The sequence below is a fragment of the Strix uralensis genome, chromosome 3 (genome assembly GCF_047716275.1).
Source record: "Strix uralensis isolate ZFMK-TIS-50842 chromosome 3, bStrUra1, whole genome shotgun sequence".
Lineage (NCBI taxonomy): Eukaryota > Metazoa > Chordata > Aves > Strigiformes > Strigidae > Strix > Strix uralensis.
In genome coordinates this window covers 189127-199472 of record NC_133974.1, presented here as the reverse complement: position 1 = coordinate 199472, position 10346 = coordinate 189127, and the positions used below count along the sequence as shown (strand labels likewise).

Sequence of the window (10346 nt, the reverse complement as noted above, 5' to 3'; positions counted from 1 at the left end):
CCATTGGCTATCACACGCGGCCAAGCCGCTCGGCCCCGCCCCGCCGCCCTTCAGGCACTGAGCGCGGGGGCGCCCTCTATCGCGCTCTCTGCCCCCCCGAAGCTCCGCCCACCGGCCAATTCGCGGAGGCTGACGGCACGCTCCCTGCCTCTGATTGGCTGTTGGGTGGGAGGCCCCGCCCCGGACGGCGCGTGACGTAGCGCGGCGGTTGGCGGCGGCGGCCCCTCGGCGGAGCAGCGACGCGCCTCTGGGCCGGGAGGTACCGGGTGCGCCCGGTAAGTGCGCGGCCCCCGCCCCCCGTTTGCCCCCCTTTCCGCCCCCTCTTCCGCCTCTCCGCCGCGGGCCGGCACCGGCTCGGTGGGGCGCCGCCAGCAGGCCCCAGGCGCGGCCTCGGCTGACGGGCCCGGCGGGCGCGGCCCGGTCCGGCCCGGCGGGCCTGGCCTAGTCTCACGGCCGTCTCGCCTCGCTTCGCCTCACGGCCCGCGCCTCCGGCCCGCAGGTTGTGCGACCGCAGCATGTCGGAGGGCGAGTCCAAGCAGGTGCCGAGCGGCGGCTCCGACTCGAAGCCGGAGTCCGCGTCGTCCGGCCCGGGAATGACCTCGGTGTCTGCGCCGGTGACTTCCGCGGCGCCCCCGGAGGAGGAGGAGGAGGAGGAGAGCGAGGACGAGTCCGAAATCCTCGAGGAGTCGCCGTGCGGCCGCTGGCAGAAGCGGCGGGAGGAGGTTAGTGTCGGGGGGGGCGGGGGGGCCGGTTCTCGGGGCTGGGCCACCGGGGGGCCCCTGACCGAGCCGGGCAGGGCGCGGGGCCCGGGCGGCCTCTTGTTCTGTCCCGCCGGCTGTCCCCGGGCCCCGGTGGCGAGGGTCCATCATGCTCCCGGGGCAGTGTGGGGGTGAGTGGCCCTTCGAGCTGCGGGGCCGCCTTTCTGGGGGCTCGGGAAGGCTGTGGCCGGAGCGCGGCCTGCTGCTTCTCCGGCACCTCTGTGTCCGCAGGCTCTTCTGCACGGACGCTGTCAGGGCGGCTCTTACCCTGTGTTGAGCAGGGAGTGTCTCCAGCCCTCCTGTGCGCATCTTCCCTTGCAGATTTTTTGCTCTGGGAATATCGAAGAGCAATGACTGGGTGGGCTGTGGTGTTGGTCAGGAGCGTGAACAGTGCCTGCTGCGGAGGCAGCCGCTCACCCCCTCTTGTCAGCTTTTGCGTTATGCCTCGGTCTGGGTTTGCCTTGGAGCCTTCTGTTAGGACAAAGCATGTCCAGTTCACACAGACTTGTGTCTTGGCTTGTCCTGTTTGCGTCTGCTTCTCAGTATATCAGAATTGTCCCACGAGAAGGCACAAGTAGATTAGATCTTATTGTTTTGGACCTCTCCCTTTTTCCACTCTTTGCTGTGCTCCGTTTATCTTATGGGGGGTTGCCTCCACAAACTGGTTTCTGCCTCGTGTTGGCTCAGTGACAGCTGCTCTGGCAGGGGCAGCCGTATAGCTGTGTTAGCTGCTGAAAGACAGAAAATGTTCACTCCAGTGCTGCGGCACAAGTGCTGATGTAGCTTTTCTCAGCCAAGTCAGGGCTGAACATAGAGGTTCGTCTGCTTTATCCATTATTGTAGACACAGGGTAGTTCAAACTCTGGTGGTGGTGAAAAAGCCATTTATTTTGATGTAAATTTGGAGGTCGAAGTAAGGTCAGTGATTCCCTGCAGTTCCTTACCTTTGCTTGCTTGAAAGCTGTCTTGGTTTTGTTAACAGGCCAAATTCTAGCACGGCATTAAGAATGGCCCTTTCTAGTGAAGCTGTATGGTTTGGGTTGTATGAAGCTTTAATTCTATCCTCCACAATATATTCCTTACAATAACCTGAAGGGCTTTTTCCTCTGATCTGTACTGAATTGGTATACGTCGAGGAAGAAAGCTGATGTTCAGTTTGTGTAGTCTTTTCGATATGTTTTGTTTAATACTGATCACTTTGACACAGAAAGATAAATTTCCTTCTAGGCTTTTCTGTACTCTTCTACATAAAAAGATTTGGCAGGTTCTAGTGTTTTCTCTGGATTTCAGTTTTCCCACCTGCAGACAAATTAAGGCCCAAACACAAGAAGTCCCTTAAGATTTCGGCATGGCTAAATTACCGCGTTCCGGCTTCGGAACGAGCGTGGCTGGTTGGTTTGAAGGCGAGCGGCCGCTGTTAGACGTACGAGCTTTGAGGCGTCGCAGATCGAGGGATGACTGAAAGCCCCAACATGAACTGTTGGCTGACCCGGCGTAAACTCAGGGCCTCTGCGTCCCCAGCCGCCATCCGTCAGGGTTCACTGCGGGACCTGCTGATTCAGTGTCTGGCTGGTACCAGCCGCGGTTGCCCGCCTGTGGGCCTTACGCACACTTCTAGTGGTCGTACAGTTAAATTGCGTTTTGTCTCTTAATCCAGCCTGTGTATTTGTGGCTTGGTTAGACCCAGGCTCGTGGAGTGGCGTCCCTTCCCTTTAACTGTGTGACATCGTACTTTTTTTGCTCTCTTGAGCTTTTGGGCTGGAGTAAACTCTCCCGCTACTGGTGTTCCAGCATGAAGTTTATTTTGGGGTCACAGCTTTACGTTCTGAGCATCCCAGCGTGCTGGAGGAGGCGCCCCTTGTGCCGGTGCCTCCCCGGTGAAGGCCCTGTGGCCAGGCTCCCAACCCCTCGGCGGGAGGAGGTGTTCCGCCGTGGCAGAGGCACCTGCCGCCCCCTCCCCGGTGGTGCAATCCGGATTCCTGACCTCGGAAATATCTCCTTTGGGTGCTGAATTAGGCACCCGCCTCGGAAACAACATAATGTGGTAATGTGGGGGGAAAGCGGAACGTGTGATGGAGGCAGAGCGAGGTGTGGTCTGGTGCTCCCTGGGCGTTAGCGCTTCACCGCTTGCTTTGAGCTGCGGGCTTGGGTGTACGTTTGGAAATGTAAAAACATTTTTTTTAAAACAAATTATTATTTTTTTCATAGCTATGGACTCTAGCAGAGGGGCGCGGTGAATGCGGGGGGGCAGGCAGGCGGGGCGGGAGGAGTCCGGCGCTCGGGGCATTTTTCCCTAATTAGCAGATTTCGGCAGAAGCGGCCCCCGCGCCCTCAGCCGCCCCCCCCCCCCGCCCCGCCGGTGCCCGCGCGGCCGGTTCTGGGTACAAAATGGTCGTGGGGCGGCAGAACGGCCCCGCTTCCCGCCCCGGGCCGGGGGGGAGCCCCCTCACCCCCCATCGCGGGGCGCGCCCCGCCGGGGGGGGGGGGGGCGGTAGAACGGGCACCGGCGGGGCGGGGCGGCGCGGCTGCCCGAGGGACGGCTGCTCCAGCTAATGGCAGGGCGCGGCGAGCGTTACATCACCGGCGCCAGCTCCCATAGGCCGCTCCCCGCCCTGGCCACGCCCCCGCCCTGCGCCGGTGGGTCCCGGGGGAAGCTCCCCGCCCCCGCAGCGATCCCGTCCCGGTGCCGCGACCCTAGGACACGGGTCTGGCTTAGCGCAGGATGAACCCGACCGGCCGACGGGACTCGGAACTCACCGGGGTTACGAGGGGCAATAACCGCGGGCCCAGGCTGCGGAGGGGGCGCTGGGGCAGCAGCTCCGCTGCAGAAGGACGTTCCGGCACCTGAACGTGTCCCCGAAGGGGACCGAGCGGGGGAGGCTCCGGGCCTGGGCGCTCTGGGGAGAAGGGGGCTGAGGGGGCGGCCTCAGGGCTCCCTGCAGCTCCCAGGGAGGGGACAGGGAGCTCGGGGTGCTGAGCTCTGCTCCCCGGGATCCGGGGACAGGACACGGGGAACGGCTCCCAGCTGCACCGGGGCAGGTCCAGGCCGGGCAGGAGGGAGCATTTCTTTCCCCAGAGGGTGGTCAGACCCTGGGACAGGCTCCTGGGGAGGGGGTCGGTGTTTGAGGGGTGTTTGGACAGTGCCCTTAACACCACGCTTGAGCTTTTGGTGAGCCCTGAAGGGGTTGGGCAGCTGGGCCGGGTGACCCTTGTAGGTCCCTTCCTGCTGAACTGGTCTAGATTCTATTCTTGCTCAAACTTGAAGGGTTCTGTTGAGTTTATTGTTTATTTTTCCTAGAGACAGGGAACTTCTGTAGTGCAAAGTGTGTAATTGCTGTGAAAGTTCAGAGTAGTCTTTTAAAATGAAATGCTGCTGTGCACATTTTAGCTACAAACTGATTTTAACTAGATAGAGAACACTTACCTTCCCCAAAGTTCACTCCTTTGTGGAACCTTTAATGAATAGTGTGTATGGTTGTGCCTTGATACACCTGAAGGGTGAAGTTGGGGGGGGTGAATGTGGCTTGTCCTGTAGGATACCAAACTGTTGCTTTCTGACCCGAGCTGAATCCCTCTCTGCAATTGTAACCAGGGCCCTGGCTGCTCTCCTAACATACACGAAGGTGAGGCTTTAGCCTCTGCAAAGAGCTGAAGATGAACTTTAACAGGGACTCTTGTCTCAGGGCAGAGAGGCACAGAGAAAGGACCCCCAGCGTGAGGTTAGGGGGTGGCAGGAGGGAGAGCCTGACCCTGACAGGCTCTCCAAGCTTGTGCCTGCCTTGGTCCCTTTTGACTTTTCTCCCTGACAAAAACCTCTTTTTTTCCTGCTGTCCCCATGTGACACTCCATTTTCTTCTTTCAGTCAGCATGGATGCATGATTTATTTTTCTTGGGTTGTCCAAGTATCTTCAGAATTATCTGCTAAGCCTCCTAGGAATAGAAACCTCTTAATAGAGACAGATTGCAGCGACACACTTGCGCTTCCTTTTTAAACTCCTGCCACTGGCTGGTATTAAGCCTGGACTCAGTGCCTGCGGTCCCTGAGAGCTACACAGATCAAACAGAAAAGTGGCCCAAACATAACTGTAGGAAAACTTGTGCTCTGCTGCAGCAGAGTCTTTAATTTTCAGCCCAGTATTATGTGTTGGGCTTGGCGAGCTCACGTTAGTGGAAGAGGCTTAAGCATTCGCAGACTTAGATGGTCCTGTAGTTTGTCACGTGTGTAATAGCTGTCTGTTGACAGGATTTCTTTCTACACCTTTTCTGGGTAGGAAAACACTGCGTGATTGCATAAGCCAAGACTTTATTATAAATACTTTGTTGACATCTTTGTAACATGCTTAGTAAATAACCCATTTAGTGCTGCTGAGTGAATCTGTATGGTATTGTGGATGTGGGGATAAGCTGGTTCCCTTTTAGGTACGTGTATGAGTGTGTCTGTCACAGGTAAGAGCGGGAAAAGGACCGAGCAGACGTGGGAACGCTGGGCTTGCTCTCCTGCAGACTCCTCGTTCGGAGGTACAGTCAGTTGTGGCCCAGCTCTTGCCAAATGCTGCTTCATTCCCAGAAGAAGGATGTGAAGCCTGGCGCTTAGAGGAGAAACGAGAGATAATGGGAGAAAGAGTACTGGTCTCTGCTTAAAGACCTTTGCCCTGTCCCCGAGGATGTGTTGGGCTGCCCAGGATTAGCAGGAGAACCTTGCACCGTTCTCGGCGTCCTGGTTGCGTTCAGTCCCTTGGCTGGAAACTCGCCCAAGCGCTGGCTTGCGCCGTCCTGCGCGGTGGCAGACGCAGGGGTTGTACTTCTTTCCTGCGGGTTCTGAAATCTTGGGGGTGATTTCTGGGTGGCTGGAAGGTGATGTTTGAGTTCTTGCTAGCCATCAATGACCTCCCTTGAGAAAGAAATGACTGTCTGTCTGTCGTTCTGTGTGTGGTGTGTTATTAACTTTCCTGCAAGCTCAGCTGCTGGAGCACTTGCCCTGTGATGCCCCCTCTTCAGTGGGGTTCATTTTTGCCTCGTCCCTGGAGACAAATCTCTTGTGTCTGTGTCTGTGCATGCAGTGGTTGCTATGTTGATTAATTCTTGTTTTCCCATCTGTGGTATTTTCCACTGTCGGGTGGAACTAGATGAAGGGTGCAGGTCCTTCACAGCTTCTCTCTGTGGTGGCTGAGGGTGATGAAGTTCCACGTGGACCTGGGTGTCGGGTCAGGTGCAGAACTTGAGGAGCAGTATTGGAGGGATGTGCCTGGGGGTATAGTCTGTGGTCAGTCCTGCTGTTCTTCATCACGCACCACTGCTGGAAGTTCAGGAAATTAATGCAGGCAGCACCATTGCCATTAGCTTGCTTCTCTTTTTCTTATGAAAGACTCGCTGCCATCTGGATCGGTGGTTCCCAGCCGTGCAGGGGGCCCTTGCTGGGTGGCTGGACATTGCAGATGAAGTTTGGTGCTCAGGCTGACAGATGCTCTTGCTCCGTGCTAGCGGATGTTAAGGAAGGAGCTGTGGTTTGTGAGGAGCTGAACCCAGAAAGACATGAAATGAAATGAAATGCTGGGTCTGCTGCATCTTTATTTTACCTTTGTTGTCTTTTCAGTCCTAGCGGGAGTCTTAGTTTCTTGAATCATTTTTCATTTGGAGCTGGCTGATGACTTTTGCCCCTCTGGATTTACATTTCTTCCAGGAGGCAGAGCGCAGGGTTCTTGGAGAGAAAATGCTGGTAGGCTGGATGTTTGGATTCTGCAATGCCTGACTGATTTCCTAGCTGCTGTTGTGACTGGAAAGAAACTTGCTGAGGTAGTAGAAGATAAGCACCGGTCTTTCTTTTCCTGTCACACATCTGAGTTTCTGTATGCGGGGAAGCGAGGCGTCGTTCCTCGGAAAGGTGGCATTTGAGATGCTCTGAGCTTTGGATTCTGCTGCTGGAGACAGGGCGGGTTGCAGAGATCCTCAGAGCAAAGCAGTGAGAGGGGGCTGCCAGCTTGTCGGCAGGCTTTGGCAGCAGACCTGTTTTTTTCCAGCTGGTGGAGAAAACAATTGCCATGCTGTAGTTTTTATGATTTCACTTGACCATTGGGATGATGCTCGAAGGAGGGAGTATGTGTGGCCTTCTGATGTTCTTATTGGCTCGTGGGGGGCTCCCTGGAAGGAACGAACCCTTGAGATGTGCTTGAATGGGATGAGAGGCACTGCAGGGTGTAGAGGGAATGCAGCCTTTGTCTTGGGCCTGTTGCCTACCGACCCGTTACGTTCTTGCTCATGGAGTGTAACGGAGCTGGCAGCTCGCTCCGTGCCGCCCCGCCAGCGTCGCCCCTCCGCCTTTGTGCTGCCTGCGTGGGGAGCGGGCGCAGCCGGGCAGCTGTCTGCTGCTTTCCTCTTCCCTGGCTGGGGAGAGGTGCTGGTTACGCTCCAGCTGCCTGCGACCGAGGGATGGGGATCGCTCTGCGTTCTTGACAGAGCTCTTCTAAAAATAACACGGTCGGTGTAGCTTACCAGCAGCACCGAGGCCTCCCCCGTCAGACCTCTGTCTCTTTAGACCCGTGTCGGGGGGCCCGGGGGAAGCGATCGCAGTGTCGTGGCTGCTGCTGCCTGTTTGGCGGGGTTGGATGTTACAGCCAGGCTTACACTTGGGGAAAAAACTCACTGCTGGGCCAGTGGAAGGGAGAGGCGAGGCCGCTCACCGTCTGACTCCAGGTCCTGCCTGCAGCTAGGCTGCGCAGCAAGTCCCCGTGGACGGAGGCGCTGTAAGAGCATGGCCAGCCAGAAATAGGTTGGCACAGATGAGAGCGTGGTGCTTTTCCAGGCATCCCGTGTTAACGCGGGTGACACGAATAGCTGTGTCCTCTTCCTAAGGATCAGTGCTCAGGGAAAATCCCCTTCCACGGGTGTCTGTGGTGCCTGTCTCCCAGGCCCTCTGTCTCTGCAGCGTCTGGCCCCGAGGCTCTTGTCTGAGCTCTCTGGCCTGAGGTTGATCACAGATCTGTGTGCTTGTGTGTGCACGTGCACAGACAGCAACGAGCACACTCGCACAGAAAACAGTTTGAAAAATAATTTAACAAGACAGGTGATGGTGATCAGACACAGGACTTGGCTAGCGACTCACCTCGATCCTTCTTTTTCCACTCTTGGCCCTTCCCTTGAATGCCCCATGAATATTGTACCCAAATACTCTTGTTTGATCCCAAAATTGCCTGACTCTGACATTGGATTCAAGTCCTATATTTGTTTACAAGCACCTCCACTTGGCTTGCATGATATTGCTGAAGGGGTTTCCCCTGTTGAGTTGCCTGGGTGGGTTTTCCTAATAAGCACAATGATTTAATCGCTCACCTTCGGCCTCGGGTTCGGCGTTTCATCCATCATGGATTAGGCTGTCTGGGTTCCCCACCCTGTTGTGGTGGTTCTGATTGCTGATGTGCTTCTTGCTTCTACTTTGAATAGCCCTTATGCAGATATATTTCCACAGCAGTTTGATGAAATTTTTCTGGCCTGTTAATTGAGGAAGACTTCTGCAGCTCTGCCTCGAGTTGCGTGAACAACTGTTACAGTGCAGAAGGTGGAAAAATACAGCTTTTAAAATTGTGATTTCAGCAGTAGCAAGGATAAAGAGAAAATGAGTAATTACAATGCTCCTTTTCTGGATAGAAAATTAATATCTCATGAATATGTGGAATTCTGCTCTATCTTTTTCATGTTTAGGTGGCAGAGTCAGAGCTGCTGCTGTTAAACCACCAAATAAGAAGGTGAACAGGAGAAGAATGGAAAAAAGACTTAAGAGGTTTTCCTGTGGCACATTCTCGCAATATCGGGAGTTGAGGAAATTTGAGCCGGATGGTGTATGTGGGCTATTGTATTTAGTAGTTAAAAATGCACACGTTTCAGCTGGTTTAATCTCAGTTTACAGCCATTTTTCTCCTGACATACATCCCGTGGTAGTCAGCTTCACAGTTTAATATTTATATATATGTATATATATTTATATGTCAGGATCAAGTGCTTTCTCATCATTCTAAGTATGATGTTTGATCACTTCATTGGTGGCTTTCTTGCTCTTGTGTTATCAGACATATGAAGTAATTACTTTCTATTTGTGTTCTGTGTGCCATGAGTGATTTTTACAAGCCTATTCAAGATTTCTACTTACAGCACTGTAGCAGTTTTTATGGCATTTTCTGTTCCTTTCCTCATAATTCCTAATATTGAACTTTTAACACCTCCTGACCAAGTGATGTTTTTCAGAGTTATCTGCGGTGGTTTGAAGATCTCTCTAACAAATGGAAGTAACAGAACGGGCTAGTGCAGAATGACAGTAGCTAACTTGGAGTTTATCCTGTCTGGTTTTTCCCCTCTTCATGGTGTTTTGCATTACTGGCACTCATCTGAGCTTACTACCCCTGGGTTCAGTACTGAGAACTCCCAGGCAGTTTTGTTTCTGAGGGACATGAACAGTCTGTGGTACGTCCTTGGTGTCGTAGGTTTGATGAGGGTCTTGATAACGGTGCAGGGGTGCTAACAGTGCAGTAAATACAGAGGTACCGGTGGGTTCCCGAAACCTTCCTGATGGACTTCTGTCTGAGTGGGTTTTGTTTGTAGGATATTGGGTTTTCTTCCCACTCCCTTATTTATTTTGCTGTACTGTTTCTGTTTCCCTTTGGGAGTTGGGGATGGGGAATTCATCGCCTCTTCCTACTTCCAGAGTTCAGCTCAGGAAGACTGAACTCTTTGACTCCGCTGGAGTGCTCATTTGTTCTGAAGCACAGATGAAACCAAGCGTTTGTCCCTTTGGGCTCCCAGCAGACAGCTTATGTGTTTGTTTCTGTTACCCGCTAAATGAACGGAACGATGCGTGTCTCCCTGTGGGCTGTCGACAGCGGTGCTTTTTCTGTTCAAAGCTACTTGACTCTCGTCAGACTTTTCTGTTGTTTCAGTTGCTAATCTACTGACTGGAGGGTTACCTACCATGAATTTTTAGCGAAGCCTGTCCCTCAGTATGTTGTTTAGCCGGAACTGTCAGAATGCTTTTGGAGAGGCTGGACTGGCTGCTGGGCTGCGTGATGGTGACTGAAAACTCGGTGCTTTTCTGCAGAACAGTTGCCGATCTCGCTGACAGGATGGCATGGGGCTCCCCGGACAGCACCCTGGCTCTGAGCTGTGCTCGGAGTCTCCAGGAGGGCGCAGGGACACTTCCAAAGTGCAGCTGGTTTTGGCTTGTTTCTGGAGGTGGCACCTCCAGAGCCGTTGCGTGTGAAATTACAAGTGAGGGCAAGCTCCAGCTCAGGGAAGCCTTTTAGCTCTGTATTGAAATGGTCAAGATGAGTTCGTTTGGTTACACAGACAAGCTTATTGCTAATGTATTGTGTCTTACTACTTGTTCCAGCACGGAGCTGTCTGGAAGAACCAACGGTGATTGGTGATGGTCAGATTTTCTTGTCCTTAAGCTTTCGATTGCTTTATGAACTGGTTTGTACAGCCATTCCTTTCCTTGAGATTGCTAGATTACACTAGTTATTTTAATCTTCTTTTTGAATTAACACCTTTCAAGCATTTTACTACTCTGAATGTAATTGCAGAGTCCAGTGCTGACAGTTTAATT

General features: G+C 53.8%; 1 protein-coding gene across 2 annotated transcripts in view; it reads left to right on the top strand.

The window, feature by feature from the left end:
• Positions 1 to 196: 196 nt before the first annotated feature.
• Positions 197 to 10346, top strand: part of NRBP1 (nuclear receptor binding protein 1) — a 47253-nt gene continuing 37103 nt past the window's right edge. For both annotated transcript variants that reach the window (XM_074861126.1, XM_074861124.1), the window contains exons 1-2: positions 197 to 275; positions 500 to 722. In XM_074861126.1, the coding sequence (XP_074717227.1) occupies positions 516 to 722 (207 nt within the window). In that variant the 5' untranslated portion in view covers positions 197 to 275; positions 500 to 515. The remainder of the gene's footprint in view (positions 276 to 499; positions 723 to 10346) is intronic.